We start from the raw sequence: 22,446 nt of genomic DNA, 5'->3' as shown, positions 1-22,446 counted from the left end.
AAAAGTTCTTGTCTTCTAATACCAACTGTTTATATTTAACATTTTGAAACTTTTCTTAAAGTAGTATAGAAATGTATTAGTTATTCATGGTCACTGAGTTACTGTTGGACATGCCCCACCTATGGTACTTTGCCCAGGGCCATCAATGAGCACAAAACAGTGCATAGATTATAAATATGTAACTTGCACTTTTGTGAAGAACTTTTTTGTGTTTTCAATAAAAGCTTCAGTCCTCTCCATCTGTGAAGTGGGTATGATGATAGCATCCATTTTGTGGGAACCTGGCCCAGACACAGATAATGTGTGTGAGCTGGGCTACTGAAATTACCATTGGGAAAATAGAAAAAGGCAGATGCTGGCAAGTTCAGACAGTTCAATTTAAGACATAGCACACTGTTATCCCATCAGCAGCTAGTAAACATTACCCATTATTTATGTCATGTTCACGTCTCTGAGGGAACTGGCAGGCTGGCATGAGGTAGTCCTCTCTTCAAGTGATAGGAAAAGTTAGAGGGAGGGATCAAAGCCAGATAAGAGAAGGGCCTTTGACAGGAGATACACACCCATTGTGAGTTATACAAACCAGGGTCACCCCTCTTAAGCCCATAGCTTTTTTTCCCCCTTTTCTGCATCTGTAAAATTGTGTTCCTTAAGCCGGGCGGTGGTGGTACACACCTTTAATCCCAGCACTCAGGAGGCAGAGGCAGGCGGATCTCTGTGAGTTCAAGACCAGCCTGGTCTACAAAGCCACAGAGAAACCCTGTCTCCAAAAACCATAAATAAATAAATAAATAAATAAATAAATAAATAAATAAATAAATAAATAAAAGATTGTGTTCCTTAATGGTCAACTCCCTCTCAAACTGGAACACCACGTGAAGAAAATACTCAAGAACAAATGCTAGCATCTGTGTTCAGTCTGACTGTAAATATCCTTGCCCATTGTCTTTTACTCTGAATGGAGTGAACTTCTATTTAAATATGAATGTAGTTGGGGATTATATGCCTGTCTCCCTGTACTGTGTTGTGAAAGTGGTTCTGGCCTCCCAGAACCTTCTTCCAACTACCGAAACAGTGGATCAGGCAGATAGAGTGCTTGCAGGTGATGACATGCACAGACATAGCTTTTGATGCTCCCTGTGCCTGCCAGGCATTTTATAAAATGGTCTTGGATATCTGCAGTTCCTTAGCAGAGAATGTTAAGGGCCTGGTAGCATGCTGGTAAAAAATGGGTCACAGTAACTCTGTTAGCAGAGGGGAGTCATGAAGCCTTGATTGGTTGCATTTGTTGATTTCTCTGTTATGAATAACTCCTTCGTGGAGTGGGGGTGAAGCACAGCTAGAGGAGTAGCATGCATGAAGCTGAGCTTGATCCATAGCCCTGCATAAAGTAACCATGGGGGTGCACAATTACAACCCCACACTCGAGAGGTAGAAGAAAATCCGAGGTCCAAGGTCATTTTCAGCTATATAGTAAGTTTGAGGTCACTCTTCAGTACATGGGAGCCTATTTCTAAAAAGAATCCCTTTGGCCATTTCAGTTAACCAGTGTGATATGTGGATCACATATTCCTGAAAGCATAACAGCTTCCTCTCGTAGGCCAGTATAAGCCAAACCTAGCATACCACTGGCAGACTTCAGTACAATCTCTGGGGAGGTTGTTGACAACTGAGCCAAAGGGGAAAGAGAAAAATTAGAGGGCCCTGAGCATGAGATGGAAGGGGCAGCATAGATGGAGACAAAAATTACAGGTTGAAAGAATCAGTGTAGCTGATAGGAGCTGGGTTCAAATCCTACGTCTCTCTTTCAAGGTGAGCAATCTCAGGTAAGAATTTCATATATTTAAGGCATTTTCCTATTTGTAAAGTCAGCACCCTAATGAGTCCCCTTCATGTTTATGTTGTGACATGGCAAAATGGTTATTACCCACCAAGCACCATCATGATCTTCTGACAAGATTCCTTATTGTAATGACTTATTCTAATAATTCCTTATTCTAACACACCTCAAGGATCAAGCTTGCTATGCCTTCTGTGGTGTGGGATATGTTACCACCTAACAAGGGATGGAATGAACAGTCAAAATCACCACCACCCCAACTATTGCCCAGGAGAGGGTCTCCCCTCCCTGAGCTGCAGTCTGATCTAGCAGCAGAACCAGCTCTCCCAGCATAGAACCTTCCCAAATGAAAGAGGACAGGTGGGGAGATGGTCCCTTCTTTCCCTTTGGAACATTATGTAGCATCATCAAAAACACCCTTGGTGGTATCAGACAGATCTGGGTCAAAGATCAGCTCTAACACTTGAGCTGTGTGACTTGTTATAAACCATATAATGCTGTAAGATCTCGAAACTGCCGTGTTTTTGAAAGCTTAAATGTTTCTCTTTTTTGTTTTCTTTTTAATGAGGTGGAGGTCATGATTATTCTAATAATGAACAATAACTAATATTGAGTGAGCCCTTCCTACGTGTCAATATGCTCATGTGAATTTTTTTAATAAACACTACAATCATTCTGTAAGTAGGAACTGTTATTCCCTCATTTATAAAACAGGAAAGAAAGTGAAGAGGGTTTAAATAACTTCCCTGAGGTCCCTTATATCTCCAGAGCTGACACAGATCTGTGATAATATGGTGCTCTTATGATTAGTGGTATTACTGTCTGGTTATTAGACAGTGTCAGGTGCTTTTGCTTTGTCTGTAAAGGGTTCTGAGCACCGACACCTCACGTTCGCTGGTCTGTCACAGTGAAGTACAGTATGAGCTCTTGTCCCTTCTGTGTGCACTCCAGGGCAACCCCACCCCACTTCACTTTCTGGAGCTCTGTCCCGTGTCTAAAACAATGTGAATGCTTTCCTCACCTTTTCTACTAACATTGCTGTAGTCCACCCACATTCCCCTAGTCACTTTCCCAGAAGTCCACATGGCTCATCTGGCACTGCTGCTCCTGTGTGTCACCCCACCACACTCCTCGAAGCAGCCTAGGTGAGCACTCACATAGTGGCCGTGATAAGATGACATGGTCCTCGTCGAAAGCAGACATGCTGTTTATGACACTGTTACTTCTGTGGCCCAAGGCACCAGAATCTAGTACACATGTCCCTCTTTGTCTTCTCTCCGGGTTCCAGGCATTCCACACTGGTCATCTCTAAATGCCCCTTCCTTAGAGAAGCCAACCTTGAATTCTTTAGACTGAGTCAACCTCCTATTATGTTCTGGCCCTTTCTTCAGAGTCCATGCCAAAGTCATAATTGCCCATTTACTAATGTGAGCCTCCATTGGACTGGAGCTTTGTAAGGACAGGTATCTGATGATACCAGCAGTTTCCATAATGCTTCCTGTCTCTTACGATCCATTAGGGTTTTTTGTTTGTTTGCTTGTTTTTGTTTTTTCTTGTGGAGGGAGTAGAAGGAGAAAGAAAGAGAAGGGGAGAAAATATAGATCCAGGGTGGGATACTGAAGCACAAATGAGCCTCGTTAAAAAAGGGCTCAATACTAAAAGAGTAAACAAATGACATAGAAGATCAAAACGGAAGGTTCAGGATATAAGAATAAGTAAAGAGTCCCTGGGAGAAACAATCATGGCCTTGTCTTAAGCAAGAAAGGGTTGGGCGGTTGGAATTCTCAGCTAGGGCAGAGAGACGCCTATGGAAGCCCCCAGCTGTTCAGGAAAACCATCTTTCCCCCTTTGCCCTTACTGTCTTTCTGTCATGTTTACAGCTTGACCCTCTGGAGATAATATTCCTTTTTTTGTTTGTTTGTTTGTTTGTTTGTTTTTGTTTTTTTGGTTTTTTTTTGAGACAGGGTTTCTCTGTGGCTTTGGAGGCTGTCCTGGAACTAGCTCTTGTAGACCAGGCTGGTATTGAACTCACAGAGATCCGCCTGCCTCTGCCTCCTTAAGGGTGTGCACCACCACCACCATACCTGAGCATTTTTGCTGGACACTTTCACAGTCATGATCCTTCCTCACTTCATCTCGATGTGATTTCATCGATGCTAGCTGGAGTCTCTCGGACAACTGAGCTTCTATACCAGTCGGTCACCTCCCACAACACCAAGAGTCAAGTTTTAAAACTACAACTCACATGCCGCTCTCTACTTCAAAGCTTGGTGTGACTGTTTAGAATGTTAATTCTCAGCTATGGCCCCCAAGACCCTTCACTGCCCGTCCTTCTGATTTCACTTGACACTACACTTGCTCTGTGTGCCTCAAGCACATTTGCCTTCTTTCTGAACCCTCAGTGCTTCAAGTTCACTCTCTTTGAGGGCCCTTCCACTCAGGACTAGAGTGAGGCAGTTGAACCATATACTATGGGGTGCTGTTTCTCATCGAAGTACAGACTCTCCAGTGGCTTTTTGGAGCAGCCAAGTTTGCAGCAAGGCCTTTCTTCCTGCCTCTCCTTTTCCCTCTCTCATATCTTCCCTTTTCATCTCTAAAAAGCTTGCAAACAGGCCAGGTGTGATGACCCATGCCTTTAATCCCAACACTCAGGAGGTACTGGCAGGAGGATCTCTGTGAGTCTGAGACTGGCACACCCTTTTGTTATTTCCTGCAATGAAAATTCAGTCTCAGTGAAATACTTTCAAGAAGAAAACTTAGATTAGAAGAAAGGATTAACTGGAAAGCACAAGAGTGTAGTTTCTACAGGGTCCAAACAAGACCTACACATTGAGGTCCAAACAAGGCACACATTTGAGTCCTAAGTTAGCTTAAAGCTCTTCTCAGATTTTCATGGGCCACCTGCTACATCTTTATCTGATTTCCTTAACTAATAATGCATTTTCCTATGACTTACTATGATACCAGAAAAAGTATGTCTCCTAGCATGTGATTTTCATCAAGAGACGACTTGAGGGTTGCTTCATGATACTCAGGAGTCTCACAAAAGTGATCCAGGGGAGGAAACTGCTCTGAAATGGTTTTAAATGCACATAAAATCCCCCCAGTAGACCACCTGTCTGTCCTTGAAAGTCAATGTCTCCACAAAACTTCCATCAATTGAAAGTTGTTCATAAACTGTTATTTACAACCTTACATTGTCATTTAAAAAGGAATTAGTATTGCCAGGCAGTGGTGGCACACACCTTTGCCTTTAATGTCAGCACTTGGGAGGCAGAGGCAGGTGGGTCTCTGTGAGACTGAGGCCAGCCTGGTCTACAGAGGGAGATCCAGGGGAGCCATCACTGTTACATAGACAAACCCTGTATCAGAAAAAAAAAAAAAAGGAGGGATTCATATACAGACTAGTTAAAGAATTTAAAAACTTTAACTAACAGTAAAACCATTTAATTTGAAATGCTTAAGGATAAGAATAAATCCTTCCTGAAAGACTAAATTGAAATTACCAACAAGTTTATGGGGAAGATGCTCAACTTCATTAGCCATCAGGGAAATGTAAATAAAAACCACATTAAAATATGATTGCACCCAGCTTCATGTCCTTTGTGATTGAATTTTTATCTTGAGAACTTCATCCCTGAGAACTATGTCTACATCACTCCCACCCTTCTCTGTCCTCTCCAACTCCTCCTGTGACCCCCATTCATAACCTCTTCTTTAATTATTATTGTTACATACAAATTACTGAGTCTACTTAGCATTCATCCCACATACATGTGTTCAGGGATGACCACCTGGGATCAGACAACCTAGAGAGGAACTCAACCCTCTTTTAGCAGCCATTTACTACCAGTAATCCTTCATCTAGAGGAATTTCCCATCCGTGTTGGCATGTTAACTGGTTTGTCACTATGCCTATCTTGTAAAGGCAATCATATTGTTGAGAGTTCATGAACGCAGGTTTCCCTGTCATGTCTAGTGGATACTACCTAGCAGCAGGCATACTGGTTCTCTGGTTCTTAAGATATCTCTGGTCCCTCTTTGGTGACATTTCCCGAGCCTTGGGTGTAGGGGTTGTATTGCAGATATATCAATGGAGGTTGGGTAGCCACTGACACCCATTATCTGCATTTGACCAGTTGTGGATCTCTGTCATAGTGTCTGTCACAAAAAGAAGCTTTTTTGATGAAGGATGAGAGCTACACTTACACGTGGGTATAAAGATGAGTATTTAGAAATTACACCAAAAAATTTTTGCAGTGGTAGGTTTTCCTCTAGGGTTTATGACTTCTCCAGTTGGGTAGTTGGCTAGGTTTACAAATGCTAAGCATGAATTATTTCCCATCAAGTGGGCCTTAAGTTCAACCCAACAGGTGTTGGTTACTCCTAAAATAAAAGTGCCACTATTGCACAATGGGGATATCTTGCTGGGCCAGTCATTGTTGTGGTTTGTAGGCTTAACAGCTGGCTAAGTCTACCAATTGCTCCCCTCCCTTGTCAGCTTACATAGCACCTTCTGAAACCTCCTTTTATTTTTTATTGTTTGTTAATCATTTCCTAAATGCCTACTATGTCACAACTAATGATGTGGGTGTGAGGAATACAGCGCTAAATAATACGAATGAGGTGTTTGCTCTCATAAGCAGGTAGAGGAGACAGCCCATAGTGAAGTACATAACAGCACATGGTAGAAACAGATGGGCAGGTTCTATGGCAGACCTCAGCAGCAACTGGGGCAGAGCTGGAAGGAAGTGTGGTTAGAGAGGGAATCTGTATATAGGCCAGAGTCAGGGTTTGGGGGATGATGGATGTGCCAGTCAAGTTAAAAAAAAAATGGCATTCTGGGCAGTGGAACTGCAAGCTTGAGGACCCTGAGGAAAATAAAAGCTTGCACATGTGAGGAGAGTACCTTGAGCATAGTTCAAGAGAAGGCTGCAGTTTGAGAGTGCGGAAGCCGGGCTATGTGAGCCATCATGGGCCATGGCAAAGAGTTTGGACTTTATTCAAACAGCAAGAGGCTACCAAATGGATGTGGTTGTTCTGACTACTGTGCGGCTGGTAGATTATACACAGGGCAAGCGATGGAGCCAGGAAGCCAGGTCAGGAATATTGACCCAACACATGGTATCTCATCCATGGGTAGTTCTATGATTATTTCATGTTTTAACTTTCTTGTGTTTTTCTGAGAGCTTGTCTAGAACCAAAGATAGGTGGAAGTTGGCCTACTTTATATCCTGGGTCTGGACCAGCTATCCTCTAGCAATAAAGACAGAAAACAAGTTAGAATTCAGTTAAATCAATGTTGATTAATACCACAAAATAGAACAGAAAGGCTTCAGATTATTGTACTGCTAAAAGTAGTTAATAAAACAACTAGACCCAAAATATTTTGTATAACTTTTTGTCTAGAGATATCAAATTACTGTGTAGATATAATTTCAAATACTTAAAATTATAATGCATGGCAATTTTATATTCTACGTCCTCCATTCATTCTTTTACATAAATACACTTCTGTATGTCTATATGGTCTTAAAACTAATCACTTTCTCATATATCTGAATTTTAATGGTTTGATCCACTCATTGCAAAGATAAACTTATCTGTTTTATGTACCCACATTTATGGATGAAAACATATCATTTATAGCTCAACATTCAAGTTGTTTCCAGGTATAATGAAAACACATATATAATAGAAGACTGTCCATTTTTAAAGTTATTATAGGATGGCTTTCTTTGGAGAATAACTATATCATAGGATAATAATATTTTACATTTATTTATTTAGTATAAGTAGGTGCATGCATGCCACAGTCCACAAGTGAAGTCAGAGAACAACTTTTGGAAGTTAGTTTTCTCCTAAAATGTAGGTTTGGGGGATCAAACTCAGATTGTCAGCTTGGCAGCAAGTGCCTCTACCTACTGAACCATCTCACCTGCTCAGGCTAAGAACTTTTCCTGGGCTCAAGCATTTATTGTTGTATCATTTTCCAAAGAGCTAAAGCAATGTACAAGCCACTAAAAGGGGTCCCATATTGGCTACAGAACCATTCATATTTTCTAAGAACTATTTATTTTCCTAAGAAGGAATTAATAAAAAAAATCCATTGCTATGATTTTCAAATACTTTGTTTTATAGGCATCATTTTGTGTATTTTTATGTCTACAAAATAATTTGATTTAAAGTCAGTCAGTATATGTACTTGCACAGTAAGATTGAAGGAATACCCCAAAGCCAGTGGTCTGCACAATAGCAGTCTTGCTAACAGTTAGTGACTAACTGATCATCCCAGAGGCTCCGAGAGGCTCATAGCTAGATCAGCCAGAACCTAATCAAGGAATGAATAAAAATTCAGGAAGGTGTTGCATAAGCCATTATGACTATTCTGTTGTGGTGTGTGGTAACATTCAGCAGAGTTTAAAGCACTGACAATAGCCAGCAGGCTGCAGTTCTAGGTAAGGAGCAAGCAATCAGCACAGCCACTTAACAGGGACAAGACCAGGACCTGGTCACTTCCTCACTGTGTCTGGGGTTTATCTTTGTTGCTAGAAAATCAAGGATTGAATCAGATCAGTGGGGTCCCAAACTTTTTAAAATATAGAACTCTCCTTCATGCCTTTCATTCATTACAGTTTCTAAAAGGAATGACTGTTTAAATTGACAAAGGTGATTTCAAATTTCCTTTGGAGTAAGTCTGTTTATGTGAGTGGAGTCTGGGGTATATGTGTCCGTTTATAAAATGCCACCAAGTATTCGTTCTGTTTGAGGGAATGAAAGAACACTAGAAATTCAAGAAATTAAGGCCTGGAAGGAAGAATTCAGGGACCAATGCCAGGAATCACAATACACTCGTCTGTCTTAGTAGTTCAGAGGGAGAAGCACCTGAACAGACACAGTCCAGGGCACCTAGATGTGTAAGGACGAGGTCAGGGAAGATGGGGGGGGGAGAGGCATTCCTCACCCACCTTCAACTATAGATGCCTGAGCCCCAGGATGCAGTGAGCAGATGAACCTGCTGCCCCAAGCTGAACTCAGGTCCTTCCCAAGAAAAGCAAGTCTAATGAAGCAGGAAAGGGTGTTCTCACTTTGTCAGACAAAAAAAAAAAAAAAAAGGAACAGTATGGAAGGTAAGCCTGGCCCTTGCACCAGGAAGCATCCCTTTTTTTTTTTTTTTTTTTTTTTTTATCAATCTTAGTATATCGTGCTGAAGAAAAAAATAATGCCTTTGAAACCTAAAAATAAAACGGTCCACTTCAAAGCTCAGGGACATTAGGCCAAGACTTTTCTCGGTGCTTTTTTGACTGGGTTTCTAATTGATCCAGTTGGATCGTGCAGTTGAGCTGATTATTGGGACATAGGCCCTGCCCCTTCCTCTGTGCCTGTTGGACTACTCACCCGTGTAGTGTGCTCATCGCCTGCATTTGCCCTTCTTCATCTGCACACAGAAAGAGACAGAAGCAGAGCTGTTATGGTGACAGGTCATTTACAAAAATTTCTTAAGTACATAACATTGCTGCATTTGTATCTATTATTTATTTTTGGTTTTTCAAGACAGGGTTTCTCTGTGTAACTCTCACTGTCCTAGAACTAGCTCTCTGTAGACCAGGCTGGCTTGAATTCACAGAGGTCTGTCTGCCTCTGCCTCCCGAGTCCCACCACTACCTAGCCCATTTTTTTTAAAGTTACCAAATGCTATGTAATAACAAATTTTCCAATCTTTGTCCCAAACTCCATTTCTCTAACCCCACAACAACCAACATGAGCCAGCAAGGTGGCTCAGCAGATAAGGGAACTTGTTGCCAAGCCTGATGACCTGACTTCAGCCCCCAGGACAGATTCTGTGGAGGGAGGGAACCAGCCCTTGTAAATTGTGCTATTTCCATGCATGTGCACACGTGCACAAACAACACACAACACACATACACTAAATAAATGTAAAAAGTAACAAATATAATCAGTTTCTTACATACTTTTCCAGTGGGGTTTTATTCATATACATGTAATACAAACAGGAAAGGCTCTTTCTTTTTTTTGTATACAGCAGCAGCATAATCTATACACGCTACTTTAACATTTTTTTCTCTCCATTGGTAAACAGCCCAGTTTGGAGAACAGTCCATAATGGATGCACACAGAGCCTTTCCATCTTCTACAAATGCAAAATAGCTCATTGTATGGATAAAGCATTTCCATTGTACATTTAGTGTGCTTCCAACTGCTTTGTTTTCACAAGCAATGGGAATGAATAACCTTGCAAAGTAGGTCACTTTAATGAATACAACCATAATTGTTAGTCAGAGGCAACTTTGTCAACCTGTGGATATCTGGTCTTGTTGGAGATGTGGAGAAGCTGCTGATAATGTTGTCCATCGAGTAGAAGGTAGAGCCAAATGCTCAACAGTAGAGAGACTGAGAAGCCCCAGTACATAGAAAACATGTCCAGATGTGGAGTTGCTGAGTTAAAAGATATTTACAGTTACTCTTTAGTGACCAAGTCATATTCCAGAGGAATTGCACATTCCCCAGAGCCATGTGTGCAAAGCTTATTGTCAAAACCTCGACAACACCATTATCTGATGCTTTGATCTTTGCTGATCTGTTAGGTCCTAAATTATCTAAGTGGAATTTATTTGCATTCCTGTTGTCATAGTAGCTGAGCATTTCTTATTTCTTCGTGTTTTTTCTTTTTTCTTTTTCTTTTTCTTTTTTTTTTTTTTGTTTTTGTTTTTTTGTTTTCCGAGACGGGGTTTTTCTGTGTAGCTTGGAGACTATCCTGGCACTTGCTCTGGAGACCAGGCTGGCCTCGAACTCACAGAGATCCACCTGCCTCTGCTTCCCGAGTGCTGGGATTAAAGGCATGCACCACCAACGCCCGGCTCTTCTTCGTATGTTTTAAGAAACATTTCCTTTCCTTTTGCCCATTTTTGTATGAGGCTGTTCATAGCTTACAGGAACGCCTGGTGCTTTTGGAGCAGTCTAGTATTAACTTACCTTTCCATTCCCAAGTGATTTTTATTCACCTACCAGTTATTCTGGAGCTCATATCCTAATTTATTTCCATTGAGAGTTCCACACATACCGTCTCGGGGTCCACACATAGCACTTTCTGCAGCAGCATTCTTACCTGCTGTTCCTCAGTCGGCCAGTTAACAAATACAATTTGAACATTGCCTCTGGGAAGTGATTTTCTGAAATGTAATGAAACTGTTCACTATCTGCATTAGCTAGACTCTTTGAGGCTTAAAAAGAAGATGATAAGACGTTATGTTTTCCAAACTCACTAAATATCTCCTATACTCTCCCAGTGGGGGCTTTGGAAGAGAGTTCACAGACTAGAAATACTGTGAGATGAGGCACAGGACCTAGAGGACTGATCTTATCACATGCCACTTAGTTCTTTCAGAGACCGGGTCCTGCTTTAGAGCCCAGGGTAGCCTGGAATAGATGATCCTACTTCAGTCCCAAATGCTATGATTATAAGCACACACCAACATGCCCAGCAGCACATCCTTCTTGTAAACAAATCTAAACTAACATATTTGTTCTGTTTTCTGAGGTTTTTTTCTTTTAATACAACATTAATTGGGCTTAGAAATTATTGCCTCGCTTGCAAGAAACACATGTCCACACAAAATCTCAGTGATTGTTCTTCAACAAAATGAAGGGAGAAAATGGCTGCCCCTTGAGAACATGAGAGGAACTGCTGTGAACTTGAACCTCCAAAGATACAGAAGGGCAGGTGGCAGATGCTGCCTAGTTACGGATTCTTGCTAATGGGGTTATGAGGTCACCAGGGCAGAGGCCATTTTATACACCCAGCTTTTCATTTGGAGCCCCTTTACCTTCTCCCTCTATCCTTCTGTCACCGTTGTGTTACAGTGTGGTGTTGTTTTAATGCTTCTAACAGCTTTAAAATATTCTTTTCAGTTTTGCTCCTCTCTTCCTTTTTCATGCTTACTATTTTAAAAAACGCCTTCGAGTCCCATAGAAATGTATGACTTCTGCTATGAAACTCTTCTGTTTGAAACATGAGAAAACCGCTGTGAGCAGCTTGGAATCTTTTTTCCCTCCTGCATTACTTGTTTGGATGTTGTCTATACTAATATCTATTTCATTTTTCCCCAAAAGCTTTAAACCTGCTGTTTGAATTTAGCATATGTTCTTTACCTTTATATAGAACAACTTTCCTCCTCTTTATTAATGACTACAGTCATTGCAGGATGATTGACACGCTAATTCAACTATTTATCAATTGATGAATGTTTGTTTTTCTAGTACAGTAACACTGTCACAAGCATCCTTTCTCACATATCTTTATATATTTTGAGCAGTCATTTCCTTTGGATAAGTCCTATATGAGAAATATATATGTGTTAGTTAACTTTTAATACAATAAAATAAGTGTGTCTTTCTGGTAAAATATTCAAACAACATAAGAAAAAATATAAGAAAAAAGAGCAATATATATATAGCTATGCCCCACTGATCTCTTAATATTTTTTATGAGAAAATGTGTGTTCATTACTTGAGTAGGAGAACCTCAGTAGTCCTATGAAAGTTAAACAAGAATATAGTTCTGTTTCTTTTCCTTTTGTACAATTCTCACCTTTTGGGGGAGGGGTAAAATTCTCACCTTTTGCTAGTCAGTGTGCTACTACTGAAAAGATGGCTGACCTTAAAAGAAGCCAGATGCTTTTCCCCTCAGCCAGCCTCGTACATAGTAAACCACAGAGTGAAACATGACTGTAGTGAAAGCCAAATGACTACAGGTTTGTGTGAGTGCAAGGTCTTGTGGAAACAAGGAAAGAAAAGAAGGCAGGTGTAGGATGGACTGCAGTTTCCCAGCTTGCAATTGGTGCAGCTTTGATATCTGCTGTGACTTAGCCTCGCTGCCGACGACGCTTGACTAGGTCCAGTGAAGATGGGCTAGAGAAAGTAGAGAAACAGCCACAGCTAGTTACAGAGCACACTGATGATTGACAAGGTGATGCCTTTTTCTCAGAGACAGTAATGACTTCATCTTTCCTGGGGGTCTTCCTGTGGCACAGGTCATAGTCAGGCTCAGTGGCAGCACTCAGTATCCCCTGGGTCCCCAAGGACTAAGAGAACTACAGAGAGGGTAAGAAGTGAGCTGCAGGCTCTGTCCCTGCCTGCCCAGTGTTACACCACTGTAGGGACAATGATAATCCTGATTCTCCAAGTCTGATTCTGGGTTTCTCCCAGCCTACTGCTAGAACAGAGATTAATGTGTGGGTTGCCTCAAGGAAGCTCCCCACAGAAGATGAAACTACAACAGAGAAAAACTCCTAAGGCCATTTTAGAATTGCTGTGAGTGGGGAAAAATGGCACCCCCTAAATCAGTCATTTAAGTTTTATTTCATATGACATCAGGCTTAAAATGTCACAGATCACTGCGAATTTTCAGATGGTACAGTAGACCCCAAAGAGGCATTGAGCAGAACATTTGAAATGCCATGTTAAGAACCTGATCGAATCAAAGCATTGAGAGTACTGCAGGTGGCCCCTCTCACAGTCTGATCCCAGGAAGGGCCAGCACATAGACACACTCAGGGGAAGCTAGGAAGCCACCCCTTCCATGATTTTGTCCTAGATTTACAAATTACTAGGAAAACAATCGACTCCAACTGCCCAAATTACAATTCTCACCAGCTAAGTGTGACTGCTGTCTTCCCCAGTGATGTTTTCTGCTTACATATGTCATAAAAGAACATTTGAGCAAAGAAAGTGTGGATACATAAAGACAAAAAGGGCCTGGGCTTCATCTGTGGACAGGAAAAGGAAAGGAAGAAGAAGAGGAGGTGAGAAGCCTTTGAGTGACAGACAGTTCATCTCTTGAATGATTTTAATTTGCCAGTATTCCTATGCAGTTGTTTCAGATCCTCCGAGTTAACTCAGTGACTGAGGAGTCATTTATGAAAACAAGGCATAATGGGGCTGGAAAGATGGGTTAGCAGTTAAGAGCATTTTTTGCTCTTGCAGAAGATCCAGGTTCAGTTCCTAGCACCAAATGGTGGCTCACAAATATCCTTAACTCCAGTCCCAGGGAATCCGATGCCCTCCTCTGACATCCACAGCATTGCACTCATATGTTACACATACATACATACATACATACATACATACATACATACATACATACAAGTAAAACATCCATACACATAAAATAAATAAATCTTTAAAATATTTTAATACAAAGTTATTAAGATGTTGAAACCTTTGACTAAGGATGTGTGGCTGGTGAGGAATGAGTCAGGGTTTGAACCTTAGTCTGCTTGATCTGGAAGCATCCCATCTGCATTCAGCCTTACCAAAGTAGAAAACAGAAATTCTGCTGTTTATTGGACACTTGGAATTGTCCTCTTGAGGGTGTCTGACATGTAACTTGATGTATCCACTGGGCTCAGCAAGTAATGACAGAACCAAAGACCTGTCATGCTGGGAAACCAGGGAACATACCTAAAACCAGCATAAGAACTGAGCAAGCCAGTGCAGCAGAAACAATGCTCCACTAAGCCATGGCTGGAAGAAATCAGACGCAACTATCCTATACCGAATTTGGGTAATGAAAGATTCCTAGAAGCATTGAGGCAAAGCACCAAAGTTAAAGATTACTCTTCACTATGAAGGAAGCTGGCCTCACAAACCTCAGTTTTCTCATCTGTCTAATGGAGAAACAGTACTTTATTGTGTCATGTTAAATGCAATGGAGAAAGAAGTTAAAAATATTATTGACTTTTATTACTTTCTCCGGTCTCTCTCTGAAACTCACAATCCAATTCTATTTCATATAAACTATTGATTCAAAAGAGGGTATAAAAGTCACTTGCAGTCTTTAGCAGTTTTGTATATAAACTAGTTTATGTGTTTGACACATAAAATATCTGTATTAACTTTATGTTCTTGTGTTTTTATTATATATTTTTTTAAATTTTGCCATTTACTATACATGGTATTTTGTTATGAGAACATTTTCCTACAAGTATATATTGTGTGTAGCAATGCACCTCCCCCTCCTTCCCCTTGTCCTCCCCAAAGTCACCTTTGTTCTCTCAACACTTTCACTTCTACTTTCATTTCATATATGCGTACATGATTTTTATGTATCTATAAAATCTAGGAACCAAATATGAAAGAAAGCAAATAATGCTTATCTTTCTGAGCCTGGCTTACTGTGGCTGTCTCCAAGTGCGTCCATTTCTCTACAAATTGCATGACTTTGTTTTTCTTTGTAGCTGAAAAATCTCTGTTGTGTATCTATTAAGCCTGGTCTTGACCCTTCCCTCTGTTGATTGACACCTTGGCTGAGTCCACAACTTAGTTGTTATAAATAATGCTGCACAGTTTCTCTCTGGTGTAGTGTCTTGGAGTCCTTTGGGTAAATACCCAGGCACCGCGGCCTCATGTAGTAGATCGACTGGTAGTTTTTAGAGAGCCCACTGTGCTGGTTTCCATTGCAGCTGGACTAGTTTGCCTCCCTACCATCAGTATATAAGACTTCTTCTGCCACATCTTTGCTTGCATTTCATTTGGAATTCTGCAACAGTTAGTGAAGCTGAGCTATTTTTCATGTGTTTAATAACATTTGAGTTTCTCTTCTGGGAACTAGCTGTTCCTTTTGTGATCCCCTGTATTGGCTGGGTTGTTTACATTCCTGTGGTTGTGATTTTTTTAGTTCTTGATGCATTTTTTATATCCATCTAATGTCTGATGTATGGCAGGCAAGGTTGTCTCTCAGACTATGTCTTCACTCAGTTAATTGTAGTCCTTGACTGTGCAGAAGCTTCTTAATTTCACAAGGTTCTGTTTGTTGGCCACTGGCATTATTTCCTGAGACAGTCTAGCTCTGAAGATGGCAACAAGAGACAATGCTACCCAAAGTCTTGTGACCTTGTGTGGTACAGTCAGAATAAAAAGGAAGAGTGGAGACAAGCTAACATGGTCTCCCTCTTCTGCTGGCTTTTGTGTGGTTTTCTTGGCAGCTCTTACCCTGCTGTTTTTCAGAAATAGCTCAGTTGTTTGGGAAGATTGCAGGCAACCATCATTTCCCAGAGACTGAACTGTGTTTAGCTCCTGACCTGCTGCTCCCACTGACCAGTTGGGGAGGGAACATCTATGCCTGCTGTTTCCCAGATCAAATCGTGTGAAATTCTGGGAGACTGATGGGAAAGATGGATGATGGATGGGGGACCCAAGCGTAAGGTTGACCATGAACAATCAGATCTCTCTACTGAAAGGGCTCATCTGGTTGACAGTTAGGAACAAATGCCTCTTCAAGTCCATGTGTGGAACAAATGGATACTAGGAATCTGAACAGAGAGGAAGAATCCTCCTTGGAAACTGTGTGAGCACTTAAATGTGGCACGTCGAAGCTGAGGTGTGTGAAAAATAGAGGATTTCAAAGGTTAGGGCTAGAGAGAACTGATCAATTTTTATACTTAGTTTGAAATGATAATATTGAGATGCTTGGGGTTAAATAACATAGTTATCAAATTTAATTTTACTTGCTACTATTGCTTTTCTGAACATCCTTATAGGAAAGAAATTATTTTGAGAAAGGGTACCCTTAGCTACATAGCCAAGGCTGGTTCCAAACTTGTGGAAATTCCCCTGCCTCAACCTCAAAGTGGTAGAATTATGGATATAAGCTACTATGCCCAACTGAAAAACTTTAAATTACATGTACAGTTCACAGTTTGTTTCAATTTTTATTGGGCATGGCAGCTTCAGAACTTCACGTAGAATTTTCACTACTATCTTTGACTCCAGATATGTCTCCCTCCACTTTGTGATATAACTGCAAGCAGAGGCTTAATTAGCACTCTTCTGCACAGGCATTTTACTCTAGAGCAGTGGCTCTCAACCTTCCTAATACTGCTACCCCTTAATACAGTTTCTCAGTTGTGGTGACCCCCAACCAAAGAATTACTTTTCATTGCTACTTCATAGCTGTAATTTTGCTACTGTTATGAATTGTAATGTAAATATTTTTTGAGATAGAGGTTTGTGAAAGGGGTCATAACTCACAGATTGAAAACCACTGATAAGCTGGGCAGTGGTGGTGCACGCCTTTAATCCCAGCACTCAGTAGGCAGAGGCAGATGGATCTCTGTGAGTTCAAGACCAGCCTGGTCTACAAGAGCTAGTTCCAGGACAGCCTCCAAAGCCACAGAGAAACCCTGTCTTGAATAAAAAGAAGAAGAAGAAGAAGAAGAAGAAGAAGAAGAAGAAGAAGAAGAAGAAGAAGAAGAAGAAGAAGAAGAAGAAGGAAAGAAAGGAAGGAAGGAAGGAAGGAAGGAAGGAAGAAAGAAAGAAAGAAAGAAAGAAAGAAAGAAAGAAAACCACTGATATAGACTAACATCAGTTCTGTGCCTCAACTAGTCAGTGAAGATTGGTTTCCAGGCAGAGGATCAAAATCCCTGAGCCAAGACACATGGGGGTGGGCCTAGGCCCTATCCCAAAGGACATGATAGACTCTGATGACACCCTATGGAAGGCCTCACCCTCCCTGGGGAGCAGAAAGGATATGTATGATTTTATGGGGGATGGTGAAGTGGGTGGCAAAAGGCAGTTCAGAGCAGGAGTGTGCTGCAGGACATTACTGTGGCACTTTGAATAACTAAGGGACATGGGAAAGGCAGATGTGGCAAAGACCTCGCTAATAGTATACCTCACTGCCTGTCAAGCATGAGCTAATGAGGTCACAGACATCACAGAGCAGGATATGTTGTCACACATGCAGCTCTTTTCCCAACGAGTACACAACCTATGAGTCCTATAAACATTGTCGTGTGTCATCAGGACCATGATGTGTACCACTGTGGCTGACTGAATAGAAAAATCAGTCCCCATCATGACCCTTCAGAGGCCTTTCTCCCAAGAGTCTCCTCAGACCCCCTCTCAGATGGAGGCGGGAGGCAACTTCAGGATATTTGATTAGGAACACCTTGGCTGGCTTACAAAGGGATGGAAAATTTCCTAATAGTGAATTTCTGGAAACAATCAGAATGAAAGCCTTGTCTTCTCTCTTGATTAAATGGATGTAATGTCTCTTCACAGAAGAAGCGCACGTTGAAAGGCTCCATTGAACTTTCCAGAATCAAGTGTGTGGAGATCGTCAAGAGTGACATTAGCATCCCATGCCACTATAAGTACCCTTTTCAGGTAAGCCCATCAGGACTACAGTGGACAGCTTTCTGTCCCTTGGCCATGATTAGAATCCCCAGCCCTTGTGAGAGACGATGGGGCTCTCACCCATGCTGAGAGCCAAGCCCACATAAAGGGTTGTGAGTTATCTTCCAACCCGTGACATTCATCCATCCATCCATCCATCCATCCATTCATTCATTCATTCATTCATTCATTCCACAAAGGTACAGACTCTTGGACAGGTTCTTGCTTTCCCGTAGGGCTGGGAATTGAACCCAGGGCTTTGTACATGCTGGGCAGTGCTCCACCACTTACTACAGCCCCAACCTTGGGGATTCTAATTCCTCAGTTTCTCCTCTGCAGTTACTGAAATGTCACAATCTGATAGCCATCTGAAGATGATGGTGCCATTCAAAATAGCAGCCACCTGTGGAATGTGAATGTTTACATGGAGATGACAATCTGAATTAAATAGTATTAAATAAGTAATAATTTTCAAGGGGTCAGCAAGATGGCTCAGCAGGTAGAAGCACTTGTGTGCAGGCCTGGTGACCTGAGTTAGATCCCCTGATCTCAGAAAGTAGGAGGAAAAAGCTCTGAGAATTGTCCTCTGACTTCCACATTCTCACAGTGATGTACTCTCTTTCACAGGCACACAGTGAAAGAGAGGGGGAGAAGGGAGGGAGGGAGAGAGAGGAGGAGAAAGGGAGGGCAGAGGAGGGGAGGGGAAGGGGAGGTAGGGGAAGAGGAGGGAAAAGGAAGGAAGATGATAGACAGACAGACAGACAGACAGACAGACAGACAGACAGATTTTAAATTTTAGCTTGCCAGTTACTACTTTGGCCACATTGTGAATGTTGAGTAGCCATTTGCTACTAGAGAGACATATGTTGACAGCACAGATCCCAGCCATTTCTCACTGCAGAAACCTCCATTAGCTGGCCAGTGTACCTTTTAGTCTTTATCTTACTCACCACCTTTTGTGTTTACAATACCAGTGGAGTAGATATCTCCTCCCATATCCCAGACATCTTTATGTTTCCCAACTTGAAGGGCTGATATCCCTAGCTGGTTTTTATTCCCACTGTTGGGGGTTGAACCCAGGATCCTGAGCATGTACTAGGCAAGTGCTCTACCTCTTAGCTACATCTCCAGCCAGATCATCCATTTTTAATGAGTCACAGAACAGGACTTTTTTTTCTACTAGAAAAGTAGCCCCCATGAGCTGGATCTTCTCTCTCTCCTCTTTCTTTCTCTCCCTCCCTTCTTTCCTTTCTCTTTATTTTCCATATCACCAGACTGGCTTAGAATGTAGAATCCTCCTGCCCCAAGTGCTGAGATCACAGGATACAATCAGCCTGAATTGGAAGTTATAAAGCTGGAAGTAAAATGAATGACACAAATTCCCAGAAATTAAAAGTATTGATTACAAATGAGTCTGGGGGTGGGGAAAAACTAATGGCATTTCAAGGACCCAAGGATTGCTTAGGAGTTTCCTGATTTAGAAATGTGCTCGGATTGTACAGAATGTGCAGGAAAGCTGAGTGAACATCCACAGGGTCTGCACTGGGCAACTCCTTGGGGATTTTAAACTTTACTAAGAATTTTAAAAGTATCTCGAGTCCATGTTTGTCATCTAACAACTTACTCTTACATACACCAGGAAGCATTTCCTAAGACTGAAAAATTAATATGAGAAATAAACATGTTATCTAGTGAAAGGACCATCTTCTCTTTCCCTTTTTACTTGAATTGGGCAAATACCCACTAGTGGTGTGATACCCGAGACAAGCCACCTATATTGTGGAAGGTCACTTTAATGGCACAGCCTCCTGGTACTCTGATGAAAAGCACACTGGTTCCCTAGTGGCCGAGGTTAAATGATGATAAATACTAGGATGGGCCTGTGGTGGGTTCCCCACTTCTGGGTGTCCTGCTCATCTTGGACTCTTGTGTGTTTCTAGGTCATGCATGACAACTACCTCCTGTATGTGTTTGCTCCAGACTGTGAGAGCCGGCAGCGCTGGGTGCTTACCCTTAAAGAAGGTAATTAAACTCCTATGCTGTTGAGTCACCACGTCCTTGGTGCTGTGCTGGGCTTGCAGTGATATCTGTGAGCAACTGGTGTTCAAAATATATCCCATTTGTAATCAGTCAATGCCTTGAGTTTCTATCATGGGCCCAGGAGCAGCAACAAATATAAGTTACGGATTGGCCAAATCCAACCCACACCACCTGTTCATGTGAGGCTCCAAGATAAAAACAGGTCCTGTATTTTAAATCATTTAAAAGGACTATGTAAGTGTCCACATGAGACCATTTTGCCTGTTGGCCATTCATACCTAAAATATTTACTATCTGGCATTTTTAAAATGTTTGCTTACTCTAGTAGAGCAAGAAAGTTTAGAGTGAGGACCCCTCTAGTTAGATCCCAGGGGTTGGAATCCTGGCTCTTCCTTGTGCTTTTGGGCAATTTCTTAACTTCAGTTTCCCCAGCAGTCAAGGGAAGGGAGATAATAGAATCTCTCCATAGAGTTGTGGTGAGTAAAACTCTTAGAACTAGCAGGCATAGCCAATGCCCAGGAAGCATTAGCTTGTTTGTGTTTGTTTGTTTTTGAGACAGAGGTTCATGGAACCTAGTCTGATTTCTAATTTTCTAAGTAGCTAAGGCAGACCTTGAACTCCTGATCTTCCTGCCTCCACATCCTAAGTGCTGGAATTACATGGAACTACCATGCCCACCTTTCTTCATTCTCACATTCCTGGCAGCACAATTGGAGCCCACACAGTGTTTAAGTCCATGGGATGAAGAGACAGGGTTCAGTAGTGAAAGTCCAGAAACTACGGGTTGTTAGCGTTTCATCTGGACCTTTGTGCAGCTCTGTTTCCTCAGCTACAGAAGTCATCTAAGCACAGTCATAGGGCTATTGTGAGAATCAAATGAGTTAGGACATGTAAGGTGTGTTTAAAACTTCTCATCCCCAAATAGTACTTGATCAATGTTACTATTCTTTTTCTTTAGCCTGAAGCTGCCTGTTTATCAGGAAACCTGTCTCTAGGCAGCTGTGAGGAGTAAGGAAGCAAGACCCTTGCTATGTCTGGAGCTACAGTACTTGTGTCTGAAAAATGAGGCTAAAGTTATGTCATAGGCTTCCAGAGTGAAATGAATTTCAAATGGGAGAGGAACCAGCAAGCATTAGGCCGACTAGAAAGTGCTCTCAAGTCCAGTAGCCATGGTAGAAAACAGACACTAAGCCAAAAATAATAAAGAGCCCCAGCTACATTCGTTTTCCTGTATATTTTTTTGTTGTGCTGTTTTGTTTTGATTTTTAGGACAGGGTTTCTCTGTAGCCCTGGCTATCCTGGAACTCACTCTGTAGACCAGGCTGGCCTCAAACTCAGAGATCTGTCTGCCTCTGCCTCCCAAGTGCTGGGATTAAAGGCATGTCCACCACTGCCTGGTTCCCCATACCCCTGAATCTTACATCAGGGTTTTGATCCATTTTTTTTTATTTTTTTTATTTGAATTAGAAACAAGATTGTTTTACATGTCAATCCCAGTTCCCTCTCCTTCCCCTCCTCCTCTACCCCCCCCAACTACCTACCTATCACATATTCTTTCTGCTCCCCAGGGAGGGTGAGGCCTTCCATAGGGTGTCATCAGAGTCTATCATAGCCTTTGGGATAGGGCCTAGGCCCACCCCCGTGTGTCTTGGCTTGGCAGTTTGATCCAAATTTTAAAACTAGAGGGAGCTCTAGAGAATCAATAATATTGGGGGTTTTCTTGTTTTTAACTAATGGAGTCCCTTCTATTCCTAAGAAATTTTACTTCAAAGCCATAAGCCTAGAAAGAACGAAAGCAAATTTACAAGGCCCCAGAGCAGCTTAGCTGGTACAGTGCTAACCCACCATGCATGAAGCCATGGGTTCTAACACTAGCAGGGAAATCTGGGGAAAGTGAGACTTATGTGAGGATTCCCCATCCTAGAGACACATGGCCAAAGGGAGGCAGATCCAAAAGATAAACTAGACTGGTTTAACCCACACCCCCTCAAAAAGCAACACCATGGGTTGCCTGACTATCCTGGTTAGCACTCAGGACATGCGTTCCTCAGGGTCCCATCTCAGGGAGTTAAAAGATTGCTAGTGCCTGATCAACTGGCCTGGAAATGAGCCCTCTGTTGTTACCAACTTCTTACAGAAACAAGGAATAACAACAGCCTGGTGTCCAAGTATCATCCTAATTTCTGGATGGATGGACGGTGGAGGTGCTGTTCCCAGCTGGAGAAGCTTGCAGTAGGCTGTGCCCCCTATGACCCAACCAAGAACGGTAAGACTTTGGGAAAGAGGGAACCATCTTAGCTTCCTATCAACATGGGGTCAGAGATCCAAGACAAAATGCTCTGTTTCCAGAATTTTCACTGGGGCACCTGTAT

The 22,446-nt window shown here is 41.9% G+C and overlaps 1 protein-coding gene across 3 annotated transcripts in view; it reads left to right on the top strand.

The window, feature by feature from the left end:
- The window catches only part of Itk (IL2 inducible T cell kinase), a 64,421-nt gene that overhangs the window by 2,274 nt on the left and 39,701 nt on the right, over window positions 1-22,446 (top strand). For 2 of the 3 annotated variants that reach the window (XM_027425285.2, XM_035447972.1), the window contains exons 2-4: window positions 17,921-18,025; window positions 19,975-20,056; window positions 22,212-22,340. In XM_027425285.2, the coding sequence (XP_027281086.1) occupies window positions 17,921-18,025; window positions 19,975-20,056; window positions 22,212-22,340 (316 nt within the window). The remainder of the gene's footprint in view (window positions 1-17,920; window positions 18,026-19,974; window positions 20,057-22,211; window positions 22,341-22,446) is intronic. The other variant, XM_035447973.1, reaches the window with a different exon arrangement.

The sequence above is a fragment of the Cricetulus griseus genome, chromosome 7 (genome assembly GCF_003668045.3).
Source record: "Cricetulus griseus strain 17A/GY chromosome 7, alternate assembly CriGri-PICRH-1.0, whole genome shotgun sequence".
Lineage (NCBI taxonomy): Eukaryota > Metazoa > Chordata > Mammalia > Rodentia > Cricetidae > Cricetulus > Cricetulus griseus.
Note: the sequence above shows the minus strand (reverse complement) of the source record. Positions and strands in the feature narration are given on the sequence as shown.